This window comes from Felis catus, chromosome E3, assembly GCF_018350175.1.
Source record: "Felis catus isolate Fca126 chromosome E3, F.catus_Fca126_mat1.0, whole genome shotgun sequence".
In the NCBI taxonomy this organism is placed as follows: domain Eukaryota; kingdom Metazoa; phylum Chordata; class Mammalia; order Carnivora; family Felidae; genus Felis; species Felis catus.
Window position 1 is genome coordinate 10,856,951 of NC_058383.1, and position 21,131 is coordinate 10,878,081.

General features: G+C 55.9%; 1 protein-coding gene and 1 long non-coding RNA gene across 11 annotated transcripts in view; one reads left to right on the forward strand and one right to left on the reverse strand.

Annotated features, from left to right (window-relative positions):
* GTF2IRD1 (GTF2I repeat domain containing 1) overlaps positions 1-21,131 on the forward strand; it is a 121,721-nt gene that overhangs the window by 99,216 nt on the left and 1,374 nt on the right. For 4 of the 6 annotated variants that reach the window (XM_023247025.2, XM_045047593.1, XM_045047594.1 and 1 more), the window contains 5 exons: positions 7,345-7,422; positions 9,045-9,237; positions 11,600-11,637; positions 13,738-13,874; positions 15,140-16,226. In XM_023247025.2, the coding sequence (XP_023102793.2) occupies positions 7,345-7,422; positions 9,045-9,237; positions 11,600-11,637; positions 13,738-13,874; positions 15,140-15,208 (515 nt within the window). In that variant the 3' untranslated portion in view covers positions 15,209-16,226. Of the gene's footprint in view, positions 1-7,344; positions 7,423-9,044; positions 9,238-11,599; positions 11,638-13,737; positions 13,875-15,139; positions 16,227-21,131 lie in introns of those variants that run through there. The other 2 variants (XM_019820602.3, XM_019820604.3) reach the window with 2 other exon arrangements.
* The window catches only part of LOC102899356, a 53,529-nt gene continuing 42,197 nt past the window's right edge, over positions 9,800-21,131 (reverse strand). For 2 of the 5 annotated variants that reach the window (XR_006590988.1, XR_006590986.1), the window contains 4 exons: positions 19,588-19,821; positions 12,927-13,084; positions 11,474-11,614; positions 9,800-9,948 (listed from right to left, as the gene is read on the reverse strand). This is a non-coding gene — a long non-coding RNA (uncharacterized LOC102899356). Of the gene's footprint in view, positions 9,949-11,473; positions 11,615-12,926; positions 13,085-17,054; positions 18,619-18,930; positions 19,091-19,587; positions 19,822-21,131 lie in introns of all 5 variants that reach the window. The other 3 variants (XR_006590987.1, XR_006590989.1, XR_006590990.1) reach the window with 3 other exon arrangements.

Below are 21,131 nucleotides of genomic sequence, written 5' to 3' on the forward strand. Positions count from 1 at the left end.
CCCCAAGGATTGGGCGGGGGAACCACTGTATGCAGTCACACTTTGCAGAAACTCTCTGTTTTGCACCTTGACGGTCTGGGGCAGGTCTGTGTCAGGTGAGTTGGTCGGCGCCCTCTTTCCAGTGGCATTTGCTCACATTTTGGTCATTCTTGTGATATTTCAGACGTTTTCTTTATCACATTTGTTGTGGTGATCTGTGATCAGTGATCACGCTTTGCTGAAAGCTCAGAGGATGGCTAGCGGTTTTTTTTAGTAGTAACGTGTTTTTGAGGCGCCTGGCGGTCTCTGTTGGTGGAGCGTGCAGCTCTCAATCTTGGGGTTGCGAGTTCGAGCCCCACGTCGGGTGTGGGGATTCCTTTAAAAAAAAAAAAAAAAAAAGCAGCTCTTTTTGCCCACGAGTCCTGTCCCTGTGCTTTAATAAAACCACCCTTTTTGCACTGAAAACAAAGGGGGACTAGAAAACAATAAAGTATGTTTTTAAACTTATTTAGGAAATCTTTTTAATGTTTATTTATTTTTGAGAGAGGGAGAGCGTGAGCAGGGGAGGGGCGGAGAGAGGTGGGGAGACAGAGAATCCAAAACAGGCTCCATGGGGCGCCTGGGTGACTCCCTCGGTTAAGCATCCGACTTCGGCTCAGGTGGTGATCTTCGTGGCTTATGGTTTGAGCCCCTCGTCGGGCTCTGTGCTGACAGCTCAGAGCCTGGAGCCTGCTTTGGATTCTGTGTCTCCCTCCCTCTCTGTCCCTCCCCTGCTTACGCTCTGTCTCTCTTTCTCTCTCTCTCAAAAATAAATAAACATTAAAAAAGAAATTTTTAATAAAAATATAAAAAAGCAGGCTCCACGCCATCAGTGCAAAGCCCAACACAGAGCTCGAACCCACGAACCGTGAGATCATGACCTGAGCCGAAGTCCGATGCTCAACCGGACTGAGCCACCCAGGAGCCCCTAAAGTATTTTTTAATTAAGGTGTGTCCATTGTTTTTTTTTAGACCCAATGCTATTGCACACTTCATAGACTACAGTATAAGTGTAAACATAAGGTTTATATGCACTAGGAAACCAAAAATTTCATTTGACTTGCTCGATTGCAGTGGTCTGGAACAGGACCCGCAGTATCTCCGGGCTGCACCTGTATTTGTCATTCTCTTGTTATTTCCTCTAAAATTTGAAAAATGCAGGGAAAAAAAGAAAGAATAGTGTAATGACTGTATTATAATAGTATATCCTTTCTCTGGATTCATTATGTCTCAACACTTTGCCATGTTTCCTTCCCTTCCTCCCTCCCTCCCCTCCCCCCCCAGAGACCCTGCCCCAATTATATCTGTCTCTGTCTCTGTCTCTGTCTCTGTCTCCACTCGAAGTGAGTTGCAGACATCTTGACTCTTTCATGCCTAAATATTTCAGCACATCCCTCCCACATCTCAGAACGGTGGTGTTCTTTTACACATTCACCACGCTGTGATAACACTTAGGAAATGTAATAACTCCCTATCATTTCCTATACCGTCCGTATTCAAATTCCCCAAAAATATCTATTCTTCTTCCCCATGATGGTTATCGCTCACAAGTCGACTTCTTTTTTTTTTTTTTTATAATTTGTTTTATGTTTGTTTATTTTTGAGAGAGACACAGAGTACGAGTGGGGAAGGGACAGAGAGAGAGAGAGAGAGAGAGAGAGAGACAGAATCCGAAGCAGGCTGCAGGCTCCAAGCTGTCAGCACAGAACCCCAGGCGGGGCTCGAACTCACGGACGGTGAGATCATGACCTGAGCCGAAGTCGGACGCGTGACCGAGGGAGCCCCCCGGGCGCCCCCCAAGGCGACTTCTTAAGTGGCTTCGTTGTGTGCAGTGTTTGCTTAAACCAAAAGTGTTCCATCTTTGCTTGTTTTTCCCTTTTCTAAGCGAGGTCCGTCCTCATGTATCAAGTCTGGACTCGCTCTTTTCGCTTGACCTTATGTAACATGACCCTGAAATGTGACGCTGCGCTAGTTTGTTCTCACTGCTCCATCGGTTTCCGTCCGTTCTGCTGTCCTAGGCCATTTGGGCTGTTTCCGTGGTTTTCCTGTTAAGAAGAGTGCCATTAGCGAGCGCTCTTGAACGCGCTTCCTTTCGCACACGTAAAAAGTTTCTCTTGGGTGTGTGAAATCAGGCGCCTGATCTCCCCCGGGCCCCTGAGCAGGGGACGTGGAGGGCAGCTGTCCTGCCAAGGTGGGGCCACCCGTGGCTGTCTGCCCTCTGTTCTTTTGAGAGTCTGCCTTGTGCCTGGATCGCCCGGCCCAGGCCTGGCAGAGAGGAGGGGGCCCGTGGAAGGGCTAGGAGAAGGGAGAGGAGAAATCGTTCTCCCTCCCTCCCCACCTTGCGTCTGTCCTGCTCCGAGCAGCCCCTCTCTTGCTGCCGACCCGTCGCCTTTGCCCCCTTGGGATCACGATTGTCAGTTCACAGTCACCAGTCTGGCTGCAGACCTCAAACTAGTGGAGAGAGGACACAGCTGTTGAGGGTTCTCGTACTTTGCCCCCGAGCCGAGCCGACTGCTTTGGAATTGCGTACGTAGCGTGGCTGTGATTTAATAAGCTTGGTTGCTTTCTTCCCTCAGGCAAAATTCAGTTAATCCTCAGGCTAACAGACGGCAGATTAGACACGACCAGATGACAGCTCCTGGGGCAGACAGGAAGGAGAGCGAGACCAGTAAGCTGGAAAGAGCAGGAAGAGGGGGCAGAAATGCCCACAGGGCCGGCCTGTCCGCAAGGGATGTCACCGCCCAGGGGACGGGGTGGGGGGTACGGGTGACCGCTGCTGGGCAGGTGCAACGGATCCCCAGGGTGACCCCTCCTCCTCCCCGCTCCGCCCCCGCCCCCGCCCTGTGTACTTGATGCATTTTAGAAAATGGCTTGTCCCCGAGAGGTACAACCAAGCCAGGGGACTTGAGAGAATAAGCATCCATCATCTGGAAGAATCTCTCATGTAAAGTTTAATTCCCTGAGACTGCAGGATAATTGAAACATTGATCTACTGATAACGTCAGCCACAACCTGTCTCTGATGACGTGAGGCCTTAAACGTTTTTATATGTGATATCACTGGATCCTCCTGGCCTGCCCGGATTCCCAGCTGAGGGATGTGGAAACAGACCCAGAGAGGTTGAATGACTTTCCAAACACCACATCACATTAGGGGTAGAATCAAGATTGCTTCACAGCCTGCTGAGCCAGGGACCGCCACCCCCCCCAAAAACCGCCTCCATCACTGGCCCTGGGGGCCCCCTTCCTCCCCACTTCATACAGACATTCAAGCAGGTATATATTTTTTTTTAACGTCTGTTTATTTATTTGGGGGGCAGAGAGAGAGGGAGACAGAGAATCCCAAGCAGGCTCCACACTGTCAGCACAGGGCCCTATGCGGGGCCGGAACTCACGAACCGTGGTGCTTAACAGACGGAGCCACCCAGGTGCATTGAGGGCACACACACGCCATGAGCCCTACCTGTGACTTCTCCACATGGAGAACATTCTACAATATTAGCAACCATCGGTGTCTTTTATAGCCAGCCTGGGTTCAGGGGAGCTCGGGCAGGTCCCCCCAGAATAGCTCTGCTGACTCAGGCTTCAGGGCAGTAAAACTAGCCCGTGGGCCGTGCCGGGCACGGGCATAATGCCCCACTTGGTCCTCAGGGCAGTTGCACTCGGTTTCCCCTGTTGTGGTAGCGACCCAAAGTCCAGCGGTTCGGAGAAGTGTTCAAGGTCGTGAGCTGATACCAAAGGCAGGATTTGAACCCAAGCAGTCAGGTATCAGAGTCAACCACGAACTCCTGGCCTCAGGGCTGCCCTTCAGGCTCCAGAAGACCACTGGGTTTAGGGGCGCCTGGGTGGCTCAGTCGGTTAAGCGTCCGACTTCGGCTCAGGTCACGATCTCGCGGTCCGTGAGTTCGAGCCCCGCGTCGGGCTCTGTGCTGACAGCTCAGAGCCTGGAGCCTGTTTCAGATTCTGTGTCTCCCTCTCTCTCTGACCCTCCCCCATTCATGCTCTGTCTCTCTCTGTCGCAAAAATAAATAAACGTTAAAAAAAAAATTAAAAAAAAAAAAAGACCACTGGGTTTATGGCCGGGGCCCCACAGGGCCCCCAGTGGTTGTATTCTCCGCCCCACCCTGTGTTCTCTGAGGCAGTTTCCTGGTCTTTGTTTTGCCCACAAGCAGACCAGACTGGGAGTGACAGCTCCCCTGGGGCCTGTGGTGCCCCAGCCAAGGCTAACTGGGGCAGCTGTCCCCACGGCAGTGCTTGAGGCAGTCCCTGGTGACCAGCAGGCCTGGCCTCGCCCTCTCCGGATGGTGAATGTAGGGTGGTGGTGGCAGAAGCCTGGCTCTGTCGGGACCCCGTCTCATGACCTGCCCGCAGCCTACCCAGAGAGCCACTTGGCTGGGCCATGCAGGCCAGCTCTCCCCCTGTGGTTGGCCTGGGCGGTCCCACCTCCTGTTTTTTCTGAGCACCCAGAGGGGCAGGGACCTCTCCCCTCCAGGCCCCACCAGAACCCACCCTCGCCTGTTTCATTCAGATATGTATCCTTTAAGAAAAATGGAACTCCCTTCCTCCAAATTAAATGAAAACAAAAAATTATTTTTTTTGTCGTAGGCTCCGTGCCCAGGGTGGGGCTTGAACTCACGACCCTGAGATCAAGACCTGAGCCGAGATCAAGAGTCAGATGCTCAACCGACCGAGGCATCCAGACACCCCCGCCCAAAAAAAAAATTTTTTTTTTTTTTAATTAAGAAAAAAACAGGGGCACCTGGGTGGCTCAGTCGGTTAAGTGCCAGGCTTCAGCTCAGATCCTGATCTCTCGGTTTGAGGGTTCAAGCCCCGCGTCGGGCTCTGTGCTGTCTGTGCGGAGTTGGCTTCACATCCTCTCTCCGCCCCCCCAACAGAAAATAAACCATTTAAAGTAATAAGTTAATATAAATTGTAATTAATATATTAATGACAAGTTGCAATTAAAATAATAAAAACAAAGAGGCGGGAGAAGCCAAGAGGCATCCTTTCTGAGGCCTGGCGCCGAGCTGAGAATCGGGCCTGGCGGTCTGTCCACGTGGGATGTGCTGGTTACACGGCGGGAGCTGGTGTCCCCGCCACGCTCCAGAGGTGTCCGGGACACTTCCCGGTGCCACCAGCGCCCCTCAGATGGCCCAGGTCTCGCTTTCCTGTCATGTCACCGGTCCCACCATTTCCGGCTTCCGCCCGGGACCCGAGTGTGCTGCCTCTTGGCTGACCCCTGGTGTCACTCCTCCCTGTTACCTACAGCCTGGTTTCCCTGGGCTCTCCCTGCCCAGACCAGGCAGGGTTCACACACTCATGTGCGTTGAGCACTCACGGGAAGCCCGGGGGCGTCACACACCGCCCACGTGAGGCTGTATCCCAGGGGGCCTTGGGAGGTGCGGCGGTCACCTCCTCTGGGAAGCCCGCCCTGATTCTCTGCTGGGTTAGGATTCCCCCGTGTGCTCCCACAAGCCCTGCACTGACAGTTGTCAAGGCCAGCGGGTCACCAAGCATCCTTTACCATCCCTGCCTTGGACCACGGCTGTTTTCTGTGGTCTGCTAAATGCCCACATCCAGTGGGGGGTGGTGCTTGTGAAATACTTGTCCAAGACAAATACGGTGTCGAGACTGAGCAGAAACGCCGAGAGGGGGGACGTCACGTGACCCCCACGTGGCAGGGCTGGCGCGAGTCCAGCTTTGTGGCTTCAGGTTCTGTGCCCTTCCGGGGGCTGGCGTGGCCTCTGCCGGGGTGAGGGCGGTGTGAGGCTCAGGCCTGTCCTGTGCGTGTCTCTCTCCGCCCGCGTAGCCGCCGGAGCCTTGAGGCCAAGGCAGGGTGGGCGAGACACCTGTATGCACCAGAGACGGCCACAGCCACAGTGACCTCAGCTTACTGGGCTCGTCTCCCTTTCGATCCAGTTGGCTTTGTGAAGTGCGGCTGTGTCTGCCCTGCCCTGGGATCCGGATGAGACTGTGAGCTGATAGGACCGGAGACTCAGAGGCAACACCACCCTCACGGTCAACCCTTCTTTCTACAGACGGGGAAACAGATTTCAGGGAACCCAGGGCTCTTGGTCAGACAGACACTATTCCTGGCTCTTAGCGGCTCTGTGGTCTTGGGAGGTTACTTAACCTCTCTGAGCCTCTGCGTCCTCAGTGGTGGTGAGGGGTGGCTGTGATCGTGTCCGGGAAAGCTGCCGGCAGAGCATGTGACACCCATTGATGGGAACCCAGGCCGTCCTTCCCTGTCCTGTGCAGAAAGCCCTGGCCACCAGAGCAGTCCCTCTGCAGAGATGGGAAGCGTCTGCAGCCTCCCCGTAGGCTCTGGGTGGCCCTTGGGTCACCAGGTTGTCCGCTGAGGACCTGGAGAAGGATCGGGTTGATTCTTGCCAATGTGGGGTCCTGAAGACCGTCTGGAAGAGCCATGTTGGGGGATGTGGGGAGAAGGAGGCTCCGAGGGGGGCTGAGTTCGGTGTCTTGGTGCGACGGATGGGGCCATCACTCCCCGAGAGGGGTACACAGGAGGAGGACGTTATCTGGGAAGCCTGATGTTTGCCACGTGTCAGGGGCACCCGGGTGGCTGGATGGTCATGGTTGGAGAGGCTTGTGCAGAACTCCGAGACACGGCAGATCCAGAGTCAGGAGCGTGGGCATGACCGGGACCACACGAGGCACAGCCGGCACTCGGGAGGCCCCAGGCGGCAGGTGAAAGAGCCCCAGGAAGAAGGGGCATCGAGCAGTGCCAGGCAGTGCGGGCGGCCCCCACCCCGGGGTGGGGAGGGCAGAGCCAGGCGCACACCAGGCGCCGGTCCTGAGTTGGCCTCCTACGTGCAACTGTGAAATTTTCCAGATGAAAACAGGAGTTGTTTTTCTCCACAAATCCATTCTGTCCGCTCTGCCCCACGTCGCCCAGGCCCTGGCTCCCTGCCTGCTTCCACTGCACTCCCGCCCCTGGGAGCCCAGCCAGCTCAGAGCACCCTGCCTGGAAACTCCAGCCCCCTCCCCAACCCCAGGACACAAGCCCGCAGGACCCTTCGGGCCCATCCACACCCTCCCCCACGTCCCCCTGCGCAGCCCAGTCCCTGTCTTGGGGCTCATCTGACCCGCTGCTCCTTTGGACCAAGGACAGGGTCGAGGGGAGCCGAGGGTCCAACAGCAGGTGCCCATGAAGGGCTGCCAGACAACGAGGCCAGGAACGGGCTGCCTTATACTAAGCTCGGTGGGCGGGGCCTGGCAGGGCGGCAGGGGAGGGTGCGGGTGTCGCACAGGAGCCCGTCCAGGGGCGCGCCCTTGCCGACCTTCACACCCCAACGTCTTCCTCTTGTAGATGAAGATGACGCCAACAGACTAGGGGAGAAGGTGATCCTCCGCGAGCAGGTGAAGGAGCTCTTCAATGAGAAATACGGTCAGTGCGTCAGGAGCGGGGCCCGCGGGGCAGGGTCTGTGGGGCCCGCCTCCCCTGGCAGCCCCTCCTCCCTCTACGGCCAGCCTGGCCCCCAGTGACCCCCAGCTGGCCTGCCTGCTCCCTGGGGACAGAGCCGCCCTGCCCACGACTGCCGGGAGCCGACCCCTCCACTCCCCCGACTGAGGAAGGGGACCTTCCGCGATGGCCGCGGTCGGCATTTCCGCCCCTTTAGGGCCGGGCTGTGCGGCAGAGACGCGGTTCGTGCATCTGCCCAGCACACATTTAGCCGTGAGGACTCCAGGGAAGGAGGTCCCATCCCTGCCAACCTGGGGCTCAGAATCTGTGCAGGGAGGTGGACGCGGAGTAGGTAAAGGCCACGAGATGCTAGGCCCTGTGCTGACGGCATCCGGGGCGCCAGGGCGGAGCCCAAGATGGGACAATTAACAATACGGTCACCTATGGCCTGGCTGGCTCAGCCGGTGCCGCCTGCGACTATCTTGGGGTTGTAGGTTCAAGCCCCACGTTGGGTGTAGGGAGTACTTAGAAATAAAACCTTAAAAATCAAGTCAAATAGAGTTTAGTAATAATTACGGTTATAAGTGAGCCTCTCTCGATCGCTAAGTGCCACGCTATGCGTGACGTTGTCTTTGTGACGAATTTAGTATTATCTTCACTTTGCACAGGGAGACAGGAATCAAAACAATGTTTTTAAGTAGAATTTCAGAGACGATGAAGGAAAACACAAAACTGCAGTGGCAGGACGGGGTGGGGGGCAGGCAGGGAAGCCCTCCCCCCCAAGACTCGAATGTCAGGAGGGGACGCATATTCCAGGAAAAGCTTGCCAGGCGAGGGGACAGCTGGGTGACCGGGTGAGCAGCTGGGGGGACGGTGGGCGGGCCTAAGAAGGCACGGGTTGGGGGGGGGGGGGCTTCATTTCCAGATCAATGAGAAGCTACTCGGCTGGTGGTTCTCTATTCACTTGCTATTTTGCAATCAGAATCCAAACACGTATGGGGGTGGGGGAGTGACCCACCACGTCACCCGAAGGCAGCTTCTACGATTGCCAACGTTTTACCAATCTTCTTCTGTACACACTTCTGTATTTGAAGTACTTAAAAACAAACTCAAGACACCACGTCATATCCATAAATATTTAAGCGAGGGCTTTGCATTTCTTCTCACATAATAGTAGGGTTCTTTTCTATTTATTTATTTTGCAAGAGAGAGCGAGAGCATGAGCCGGGGAGGGGCAGGGAGAGGGAAAGAGAGAGGATCCCAAGCAGGCTCCGAGCTGTCAGCGCAGAGCCCAACACCGGGCTCGAACTCACGAACCGTGAGATCATGACCTGGGCCGAAATCAAGAGTCGGCCGCTCAACCAATTGAGCCATCCAGGTGCCCCGAAAGTACATTTTATTGTCACCACTGGGTATTAAACTTTTAGTTTTGCTAAGTGGATTTAAAAAAAAAAAAAAAAAAAAAAAAAGCGTGTGTATAGATTTATAAACTCCCTAGGACAGTGGCTGGCTGAGCTGGGCCATGCCAGCATCCAGCGCTTTCCCCAGAGGGCTTGGCCCCTAACAGGGGACACCTCCCCCTTGCGCTGACCCGCCGTGTCTTCTAGGTGAGGCTCTGGGCCTGAACCGGCCTGTGCTGGTCCCTTACAAACTGATCCGGGACAGCCCGGATGCCGTCGAGGTCACGGGCCTGCCCGACGACATCCCTTTCCGGAACCCCAACACATACGACATCCACCGGCTGGAGAAGATCCTGAAGGCCCGAGAGCACGTCCGCATGGTTATCATCAACCAGCTCCAGTGAGTGCCCCCAGCGCCCGGGCAGGGTGGGCACAGTGAACAAGGGCCACGGGAGAGGGTACTGCTTGGATCCGGTGGGGAAATTCCCAAAGCAGGCCCAGCCAGGAGACGAGAGACAGACACAGACAGACAGACAGGTGCTTCTCACTTGCACAGAATCCAGGAGACAGGCTAGCTTAACACTCTCATCTTTTTTTTTTTTTTTTAAGTTTATTTATTTATTTTGAGAGAGAGAGAGAGAGAGAGTAGGGAAGTGGCAGAGAGAGAATCCCAAGCTGGCTCTGTGCATGCTGTCAGCACAGAGCCCGATGTGGGACTCGATCTCACAAACCGTGGAATCATGACCTGGGCCGAAACCAAGAGTGGGATGCTTAACCCACGGAGCGCCTCTCCCCCTCCCCCCCCCCCCAGGCACCCCAACGCTCTCATGTTAAAGATGAGGAAACTGATACCCAGAGCCAGGAAAGGGCCGGTATAAGTCACGGTGGGTCAGCTGGGCTGCAAACTCAGATATCTTACTCCAGTCAAGGCCGCTGTAACACAAGACTACAGACCAGGGAGCTTATAAACAACAGACATTTACTTCTTACAGTTCCAGAGGCTGGGAAGTCCAGGATCAAGGTGGTGGCAGATTCAGGGTCTGGGGAGGACCCACTTCCTAGTTTCTAGATAACCATCTCCTCACTGTGTCCTCATACGCGTCCTCACATGCTGGAAGGGGAGAAGGGAGCTCTCTGGGGCCTGTTTTATAAGGCACTAATCCCATTCCTGAGGGCTCCTCCTTCATGACCTAAGTGCTCCCAAAGGCCCTGACTCCTAATGCCATCACACTGGGGACTAGGTCCCCACATAAGAATTTAGCTCAGGAGGGGGACACCTGGGTGGCTCAGTCAGTTGGGCATCCGACTTCAGCTCAGGTCATGATCTCGCGGTTTGGGAGTTCGAGCCCCGCGACGGGCTCTGTGCTGGCAGCTCAGAGCCTGGAGCCTGCTTCAGATTCAGTGTCTCCCTCTCTCTCTGCCCCTCCCCTGCTTGCACTCTGTGTCTCTCGCTTTCAAAAATAAATAAACATTAAAAAAAAATTTTTTTTTTATGTTTACGAAAAAAAAACAATTTAGTGGGGGTGGGGGGAGAGGGGGGACACAGACTTCCAGTCTGTAGCTCCGTGTGTCCTAATTCCATCCCTTTCCAAACACACAGCCTCACCATTCATGGGTGTCGGTTTATTTTTAAAAATTTAATGAAATTTGACTTTTTCTGACTATACCATTAATGTTTCCCCATTTCAGTTATTTAGAAAATAATGGTTACTTAGTACTCCCATCATGCAGAGATAACTACTGTGCACATCTTACCATATGTCCTTATCGTCTCTTTTTATTTTGATTTTTAAGTGTTTTTAAAATTTATAATTTACTTTTGAGGGAGAGAGAGAGAGAGACAGAGCACAAGCAGGGGAGGGACAGAGAGAGAGGGAGACACAGAATCCGAAGCAGACTGCAGGCTCCCAGGTATCAGCACAGAGCCGGACGCGGGGCTCGAACCCATGAACTGCGAGACCATGACCTGAGCCGAAGTCGGACACTTAACTGACTGAGCCACCCAGGTGTCCCCTTATAGTCTCTTTTTTAAAATACACTCATTGACTAGAATATTTCTAGGGGTGCCTGGCTGGCTCAGTCAGTGGAGCATGTGACTCTTGATCTTGGGGTCATGAGTTTGAGCCCCATGTTGGGGGTAGAGATTACTTTAAAAATCAAAACAATTGGGGAGCCTGGGTGGCTCAGTCAGTTAAGTGTCTGACTCCGACCCAGGTCCCAATCTCACAGTTCATGAGATCTGTCTGCTGGCAGCACAGAGCCCGCTTGGGATTCTTTCTCTTTCTTCCTCTCTCTCGGCCCCTCGCATGCTCATTCTCTCTCTCAATCTCTCTCTCTCTCTCTCTCTCTCTCTCTCTCTCTCTCTCTCAAAATAAGTAAATATTTAAAAAAATTTTTTTTTAATTCTTAAAAAATGAAAACAAAATAATAATGCTCAAAGTAAGATAATCAATACAGTAAAAATCAAGAGATAAAAAAAAGATACCGTGATGAATATTCACTTAGATAAACCTAGGCACACGTTCCCGATCCCTCGCTCGAGCGTCACCCTCGAATTCTGGACGAGGACACCAGGCGCACAGGGGCGATCGTCTGCCTGCTCTGGCGGGTGCTCGCCATTTTCAGCCGGGTCTTACCTGACTGGCCCTCCAGCGGCGGTGGCAGCGTCTCAGGAGAGGGGTCGCCCACCTGCGGGGAGCAGCTGAGCAAGAAGAGCGGAAACCGCATTTTCTAACCGCCACCTCCTGTCTCTCGTCTTTCAGACCTTTTGCAGAAATCTGCAATGACGCCAAGGTGCCAGGTAAGGCGGAGGCCGAGGAGGCCCCCTCTCTGCCTCTCGGGGACCAGAGTCTGCGGGCAGATCTGGTCCAGGTGGCATGCAGTAGGTAGCTGACCACCTACAGAGTGTCGCGCCCCCGCCCAGTATGACCACGGGGAGCCTGAGCCTTCCCCCTGCAGGGCCAGTATCCCCAGAAGGCCCCGGGAGCCTGCAGGTGCCCTCCAGAGGGGGCCCTGCCACAGCGGCGGCTGAGCGGGTCAGATCCGCTGGAGGCGACGAGGGCAGGCGGGAGCCTGGAGGAGAGGATGTCGCATGGGATCACGGAAGCCACCTGGGAGGAGAGGGCCGATGTGTGTGGCCAGCAGGGGGAGGCAGGCCCACGCCAGCCCCGGGCCTGTCTCCCAGAAGCCGGGGGTTCACAGGAAGCTGGGAGACTGTCTGCTGGGATGGTTTCCCCGGGTGACTGGGAGACGTGCCACTGATTCAGAGCACTCATCTCGTCCCAGCCGCCTTGTGCAGCTGGGAAACTGAGGCCCAGAGAGGGAAAGGGGCTCGGCAGGGCCACCTGGGGAGTCGGTGGCCACCTCGAGCCTGGTGTCAGGACCATCCATCTGACCCGCAGGCCCCACCCAGGGCTCAGTGGGGACAGTGACGGGCCCCCATGCTGGCCTGAGACCCGAGGCCCCCACTCCGGGTGGGTCCAGGTCCCCCAGGAACTCCACGGCCTAGAGTGGACGGCCCGACCAGAAGCCCCCGCCCCCCATCCTGCGCCAGTCACAGGGGCCAGGTGCGGCACTAGATTTGCAGGCAGGGAGGCCGTGAGTTTGGGAGCTGTCCCTAGGTTGAAGGCAGAATGCAGATGGCCCTTCAGAGGCCTCGGGAGGAGAGTCTGGGACACGTGCTCAGAGGGTAGAAGCTATGACCTGCGTCTGCCCTCCCCTGACCTTGGCTGTCTTTACGGTCCTACAGTGACGCTGGGTTGGCCACCACCCTGGGCCAGCACCTCTGACTTCATTTTCAGGCGGAGCCTTCTACAAAATCGCTTTGCTCCGACCCATTCCCAGGGCTCCTCCTGCCCCCAGAGTCTTCTGTTTCCCGGGGTGTCTATTTATGCCATGTCACAGACCCCCCAGCCTCTGGTATTTCTTCACCAGCCGGACAGTTGCCTCGTGGGCCCAGCCCACCCTCATGCTGTGTTATTACAACCCTTCTGGTTTCTACCCAGTGACCTGGCCACTCGGTCAAGCGCCAAGCCCTGCTTGTGTAGCACACGGTGGCACATCCTTTCTCGAAGTCTCATATATTCATACCAGTTTAATTCGGTAGCAACAGAACAGCTGCCGAGTCGTGCTTCGTGTCACGCGGGGTACCAGGCTCTTGCCGACACATGATCTCCTTTGAGGCTCACGTCCCGTTGTTGTCCCCATTTGGCTCAGAGAGGTGAATCAGTTTGCCCGGCGTCACACAGCTAGGAATGGCAGTAACGGAATTTGAATTTACGACCTCTGACTGTAAACCAGAGTCTCTTCCCACGGGGGCGCTGCCTGTCCACTCACGGTACTTGTGGACCGTCCTCTGTCACAGCGTTACCAGGTCAGGGTCATCCCACATCCACAGCTAACAATACCAACGTCGATATGTGTTCTCAGTCGCTAAGTCGTTCTGGGGGCCCGGGCATACTGTCCACGGGAGCCTCCCAGCTACTGTATAGGATCTTACGTTTCACTCACAGGGAAATGGAAGCACAAGGCCGTGGAGTGACTTCCTCCAAGGCCCGAGGCCGAGCCCTTCACCCCAGGAGTTGTGGGGAGGCCAGGCCCCACGGGCTGGATGGTCTGGGGGCAGAAAGGGGGCCGGGGCCTGAACTGAGCCCGCTAGGGACCCCCCCCACCCCCGGGGGACGAGGCAGGCCGGAGAGCCACTGGGCTGTGCGGCCTGGTTAAGGAAGGGGGCTGGAGGGATGGGCCTTGGGGCCGGGGGCGGGGGGTGTCTGGGGGCTCTGGAGCCCTGAACGCTGAGAAGGGGACTTGAAGCACGAAAGCAGAGGCCTCCCCCAGAGGGGCCCGAAGCCGAGTCAGAGCAGCCCTGGCGTCTGGTGTCAGCAACCTTTTTTCCCACCAGCCAAAGACAGCAGCATTCCCAAGCGCAAGAGAAAGCGGGTCTCCGAAGGGAACTCCTTCTCCTCCTCCTCCTCGTCTTCCTCCTCCTCGTCCTCTAACCCAGAGTCCGTGGCGTCTACCAACCAGCTCTCACTCGTGGTAAAGTTGCACAGATCCGGGCCTGACCGCTCTGCTCTTTGGCCCTCGCCCCGCTTTCGGGCAGGGCCGGCTCCTCTGGGACGTGGGTTTGGGGCGCAGGGAAGCACTGGGTCTGAGCGGGGCTCCGCAGCCTCGGGGTGGCAGTCGCGTCTGCTTGATCGACCCACCAGATAGTCCAACCCTGTCACTGGCTGCTCCAGCGTCCCTGCCCTGGGTGGGAAGTCACACCCCCCACTGGGCAGGTGGGCAAGCCGAGCCCCCCCCCCCATCTCCGCCCCGGAAGAGGGGACGGGGGACTCCCCTGGGCGGTGCCAGAACGGGGACCCCCGTGCGGTCGCCAGGTTAATCTCTGCTCACAGCGCATGCTCTGGGCCTCACCACAGCCCCGTGAGGTTGTAGGCGTTACCCACAGCGTGTGGAGGAGGAAAACAAGGGGCAGAGGCTGGTTGACTGTGGCCTTACTGCGGTCAAGCCTCATTAGGGACACACACACACACACACACACACACACGCGAGAGTTCTTTCTGACTTCAAAACACTAGCTCGGAAGTCCTGAGTCCCAGTGGAGAGAATACGGGAACACATTTGGTGATGACTTGGGAGATGTCTTTGTCCTTTGACCCTGCTTCCCCCCCCCCTTTTTTTTAAGTTTAATTTTTATTTTGAGAGCGCAAAGAGGGGGAGGGAGGGAAAGAATCCCAAGCAGGTTCCGCACCGAACAGCACAGAGCCTGACACGGGCCTGGAACCCACAAAACTGTGAGATCACGACCTGAGCCGGAACCAAGAGTCAGATGCTTAACCAACTGAGCCACCCAGGCGCCTATAATCGTGCCTCCCTTTAAACCTGGCAAACCCCAAAGTTCAGGCTGTAGGCTGTACCTTTGTCCCCACCTAGGGGTGCCTCCAGAGGGTCACTGGCTTTTCCCACCTCCAAGAGATGGGACTGGCTCTTCGGCATAAGGCCGGGGAGGGGGCGGAGTTTGTGGGCGTGCTCCCCTTCTCTGAGCGAATCCTCGGTTCCCCCTGGTCCACGGAATAGCCCCTGGCACACGGGTGGGAGCGAGTCAGAAGGCCCCAGCCCAGGCTCCAGGGCCACTAGCAAAATGCATGACCTTGGACGGGTCCCGGCTCCCGTCTGGACCATCAGGCTGCCTCCAAATGAATCCAGTGGGGAATCCCTTCAGAAAGCAGAGCTAAGTGGTCTGGTGTTCTTTCTGGGTCACCCGGAGTCCTAACTCGGGCCATTTGTCCCCCTCTCTCTAGCAATGGCCAATGTACATGGTGGACTATGCCGGCCTGAACGTGCAGCTCCCGGGACCTCTGAATTATTAGACCTCAGTGCTGAATCAGGACCTCACTCAGAAAGACTAAAGGAAATGTAATTTATGTACAAAGTGTATATTCGGATATGTATCGATGCCTTTTAGTTTTTCCAATGATTTTTACACTATATTCCTGCCACCAAGGCCTTTTTAAATAAGTAAAAAAAAAAAAAAAAAAAAGTATTGCCCTTGCTCATAACTTCTGCGTAGTCTCGTTTGGAATTAACAGCTGTCACTGAGGCGAGGTCAGGAAACCTGGCTCAGACAGCCTGCCAAGGTCCCCCCTTCCTTTGCCAAAGCAAAGGCGGTGTCCCTGACCGCTGGGCCGTGGTGTCTGGGGACTGACTTCACTCATTTCTCTGCGTGACCTCCAGATGACGTGTCCCGGGAGGCCAAGTGCCAGACTGAGCCCCTGGCCTCGGGGCCACAAGGTGGTAGGGGGCTGCCTAAGCTCCAGGAAGAGGTGAAGTCCAAAGTGTGAACTGTGATCAAGTGTGGAATCTCCGTGGCTGCAGAGAAGGCACCTTGGCAGAGGTGCTCTGGGTTGGACCTGGAGGGGTGGGGTGGCTTTTTGATGGAGCTCAGGGCATTTGAGCAGCAGAGGGATGGGTCACAGCTGTGTCTCGGAAAGGCCACTTTGGTGGCAGGTGGGAAGGTGAAGGAAGGGGTAAGACTGGAGGCAGAAGGGGTGGGGGTTGAGAGGGCCTGGCCCTGGGCAGCTAATGGGGGAGGCAGGGCGGCCTCCCCTGGCTCCGAATCAAGAACCATCCGTGATGCTGAGACTTAGAGAGCGAGGCTGGGGTTGGCAAGGCAGAGCGGGACACGTGGGGCAGGACGGCGTTCTGGGAGAGCCCCTTGTGCCAAGCGAGACCTTGGGTGTTCCAGGAACAAGGTGTGGCTGGAGGTGAGACCAGGGATTCCTGGGGACACTCCCCAGGCAGGGCCCTGCACTCGGAGCCAGGCTGAAGGGGGGAGTGAGGCAAAGCTGTGCACCCCAGGGCCAGTCTGCATCCCTTTCCTCCCTGGCCTTGTGGAAGTGTGGAAGGCCCTGGGGGCCAGGCCCCTGGCGGCTTGGCTTGGAGGGAGGGGGCAGCCACGGGGTGGGGGTGGGGGGGGTAGAAGCTGGGAGACCACGCGGAGGCTCCTGTAGTTGTTCCAAGAAGAGCTGGCCGAGGTTCCAGCCAGGTGGAGAACAACAAGGAGGTCAGCCAACAGGACTTGGAAGTCAATTGGACAGAAGTGCTGGGGCACGAAAGGGTCAGGGTGACCGCAGGGTCCAGCCAAGGGCCAGAGCCAGGCCTTTGACTTGGAGGAACCGAGTCCTGAGTCAGCTAATTACATGATCAAAACAGGCCAGAAGCTTCTGCCAACCCATGGGGTCAGCGAGGTGCCCAGATGGGGAGGGAAGGCCCCGTCCCAGCCTTCCGGACTCGGCTTCCTTCTGGAAAGACGCAAGAAGCCAGAAGCCACAAGGTTGGCAGGCCGTGCCCGCACTGTTCCTCTGGCGGCTGCCGCCACCACTTTGCAGTGTCCCCAGGACCCACCAGGGCGCTCCACTGTCCACCCTCAGACCCCTGCCTCTTTCAAATCTCCAGGATCAGGGCAGGGGCGCCCCCCCACATTCACCACCGCCCTCGAGGCAGAAACTATGAAATCCAGGATAACCTTGCAGCTGCCACCTTGCCTTCAGACCCCGCTCCTGGGGGCCGTCCTCCCCCATCTAATCCCGTCTCCCCGGATTAGGCGCCGCCGGTGCTTTTCCTGCCCCGCCCCCGCCCCACCCCACCGAGCGCAAACCTCTCGGCCGGCGGGGCGGTTCGGGCTCTTCCCCTCCCACCCCCTCCCCTGCCTCTCACCCCACCGTCCGTCCCCTTCCTTCTCCACCGCGGCCACCGAGTACGAGCGGCTTCCGCCCGGACACCCGCCTCCCCGGGCGCCCCCGCAGCGCGCCCGGGCCGGCTGGCGCCTCTCGGTCGCCTAGAGACGAGCCGCCGCCCCCGCCCAGACCCGCTGCCACGGCCGGAAGTGGCTCCTGCCCGGCGGGCGGCTGCGCGGGGGGGTGGAGCGCCCGGTGAGGGCCCGGGAACCCCAGCGCTGCGGCCTGCGGGGCCTCCGCCATCTGTCTGCTTCCACTCCCGCTGTGCAGGCGCGTGCACCTAATCGGGTTGTGCAGCAAAACCCCGCGCCTCGGCCCGACCTCACTGCACGAAGGCATAAGGGGGGACCCCCACCCCTAGGGCAACCTTTGCACCAAGAGGTGGCCTACGTCGGTTTCACCTCCTGTCTCGGGAGCTCTGCGCTCTGGGCCGCTTGGCCGGCCGGCCGCCCCCTCGCTCTGCCCACGGTGCCCAGTGCCGGCCCAGCCCGGATCCGTTGGGGATGCCTTCCTAGTTCCCACAAGCAGGCCTGCTTCCTGCAGAAGAACCCAGATGCTGTTTATGCAACCTCTCCAGAATCTCAGAGTACTGTACTTTTTAAAGTGATTTGATTCAAAGCACTCATTCTTTAATTAAAGTTCATTTAGCTGCCATCTGTCTGGGTTCAAAATGGCTTCGTGTTTTGCAACTCTAAATGAGGATTGTTATTGGATTTGTAAACACATCCACCAAAAAAAAAAAAAATCACAAAACATTTTCAGAAGTAATAAATGAGGAATGTGCAGAAGGAGTGTTACGAGCTGCATCTTAAACGTTCTAATTGCTGGGGAATGTATTCTGGTGGGTACATAATCATTTTATATACAAATCTTTGTACAAAAATCTGGTATCAGTGAAAAGATCAAGATTGTAGAAAATGCCGGAATTATATCTGACTGAAAACAGTAATAAAGCAATAATCAGCGCAGGGACAAAGCTAGGGTGAGGCGGGAGGGGAGGGGAAGGAGGGGCGGCTCTCCAGCACCTGTTTCCCCTGCAGCCTTCCTCCCTCACCGCCCAGGTGCCTCCCTTCTGCTAAGAAGAGGGTGATCCCGAGCTCCAGGGGCAGAGGCTTTGCTAGAATCCTGCAAAGGATCTTCTCTTAAGCAGTCAGAGCTTTACAGGGCACCTGGCTGGCTCAGTCGGTGGAGCACGTGACTCTTGATCTCAAAATCATGAGTTCAAGCCCCACTCTGGGTACAGAGATAACTTAAAAATAAAAAGCTTATTAAGGGATGTCTACTGAACCACAAGGTGTCTCACCTAGCCCAGCCAGGATGGAGAGGGACAGTAGCCCTTCACTTATTTTATTTTAATTTTGTGGTGCCATATGGAGTGACTCAGTGAAAGGGAAATGCTCTTTGGGGAAAAAATACTTTTCACTGTGGAAACAGAGGCACAAGGTCAGTGGAGGGGCAGGGAGGGGCAGGGCTGCAGGCTGGTAAGTCTCAGGGCGGCGGCTCTCAGAATGTACCATTCCTGTTGGCAACGTCCCTGGTGATGTCTGAGGGTACGAGGTGGGGATGTGGGAAGAAGCTGAGATGTGGATCCAAACAGGACCCAACAGGGGCACCTGGGAGGCTCGGTCGGTCAAGCGACTGAGTCTTGCCATTGGCAAGACTTAACAGGTCATGATCTCACAGTTTGTGGGTTCGAGCCCCGCATCAGGCTCTGTGCTGAGGGCGCAGGGCCTGCCTGGGACTCTGTCTCCCTCCCTCTCTATCCCTCCCCCACTTGCCCTCTCCCTCAAAATAAATAAAAATAAATAAAACAAAACCAGGACCCAGTGACCCTCAGACTCTCTGCATGGTTTCACCTCTGCCTCGTGCTTCTCAGATGCCATCTTCAGGGCTGTCTGCGCTGTGCCGCCTTTCCCGCCTTTCCCTCACGTGGGGTTGGGGGCTCCTTCTTCCATTTCCTCACGCGGCCCCCTCCCTTTCTTCCCAACTCAGCGTGGCACCTCCTCCCTGGTTTACCTGTCACCGAAACGTGCCCTCCTCAAAAGGCCTTTCCAGAACACCCAGTCCAAAGCAGATTGCCCCCACCCCACGATTTTTAAAATTCATTTATTTTTTTTAATGTTTATTTGTGAGATAGAGACACAGACGCGAGCGGGGGAGGGGCAGAGAGAGAGGGAGACAGAATCCAAAGCAAGTTCCGGGCTCCGAGCTGGCAGCACAGAGCCCAACGCGGGGCTTGAACCCACGAACTGTGAGATCATGACCTGAGCTGAAGTTGGACGCTTAACCGACTGAGCCGCCTGGGTGCCCCCACCCCTGCCTTAAGCTTTATGATGGCGGGGACGGTGTACCCTGGTACTTAGCCCAGAGCCCGGGACGGGAGGGAGTACTGCTCGCTGTGGCCTCAGGGATTCATGAATCAATCACACCCATGTGCACAAGGAGCAGAGAACGGATGATCCCTTAGCCCGAAGTCCTCCTACGTGACTCCAGCGACCTCGCCCCCACCTTACCTCCACCTCCGGAATCCATTACGGGGGAACCATGACCGGCGCCTCTGCCTGTTCTGCCACGAAAGCTCGCTTTCTTGATTTCTGGCCACGTGTTTGCACTCCAGAGGCCCGAGATTTCGACACTGAGGTCCCTGAAACAGCTCACCTGAGATGCAGGTGATGGGACTTGGGAGAAACACGAGGTGCCAGAAGAGGAACCAAAAGCACTCTGCCTTGTTTACGCTTGTTTCTTCACTTTTTGGAGAGAGAGAGAGAGAGAGAACATGCGCACACACACGTGAGCAGGGGAGGGGCAGAGGGAGAGGGAGAGAGAGAGAGAGGGAGACAGAGAATCTGAAGCAGGCTCCACACTCGGAGCAGAGCCTGAAGCGGGCTCAATCCCAGGGCGGTGAGATCATGACCCGAGCTGATATTAAGAGTCAGACCATTAAATGACCGAGCCACTCAGGTGCCCCGCCTTGGATGCAACTTTGGCAAACATCATCAAAACATCAAAAATACACCAAATGTTACAACGTCACAGCCTAACGTCAAGCAAGATTTTGCGTGCACCGTTAATTCTCACAGCCCTGCAAAGTAAACGTTTCTTCCTTTCACAGATGAAGAGCCTGAGATTCAGAAAGGTCAAGGGTTCGATCCCGGGTGACACGGCCGGGAAAAACTGAGCACCAAGCCAGGATTCAAAGCAAAGACTCAAGGCGCACCTGGGTGGCTCAGGCAGAGGAGCACGCGGCCCTTGATCTTGGGATTGCGAGTTCGAGCCCCACACTGGGTGTAGAGATTAATTAAAGAAAAATAAGTAATTTTTTTAATGTTTATTTATTTTTGAGAGAGAGACACACAGAGCGTGAGTGGTGGAGGGGCAGAGAGAGAAGGAGACACAGAATCTGAGGCGGAGGCTCCAGGCTCTGAGCTGGCAGCACAGAGCCCGATGTGGGTCTCGAGCTCACGAACCATGAGACGTGACCTGAGCCGGTCAGGCGCTTAACGGACTGAGCCACCCAGGTGCCTCCAAAATAAACAGATTTTAGAAAAGAATGTTTAGGGGCACCTGGGTGGCTCAGTCCGTTAAGCGTCTCTTGATTTCGGCTCAGGTCATGATCTCGCGGTTTGTGGGTATCGAGCCCTGAGTCACATTATCAGTGCAAAGCCTGCTTGAGATTCTCTCTCTCTACCCCTCCCCCACCCCCCCCAAAATAAACAAACAAACTTAAAACAAGTGTTTGAAACGAAACAAAAAGCTAAGATTCAAGCCACCAAGACCACCTCAGGGGGGATCCTGCGCTCAACTGCCCTTCCCAGTATGGATGGAAAAGCAGCAGGCAACTTCAGGCTCGGGGAAGCTTCATTCCGTTACCCCACCTTTTTTTAAAGTTTATTATTATTATTGATTTAAGTAATCTCTACACCCGAAGGAGGGGGGGGCTCGAACTCATGACCCCAAGATCAAGGGTCGCATGCTCCTCTGACTGAACCAGCCAGGTGCCCCCTGTTTAAAGAACAGGTGCCCCTTGTTTAAAGAACACAAGTACAGGGCAGGGTGC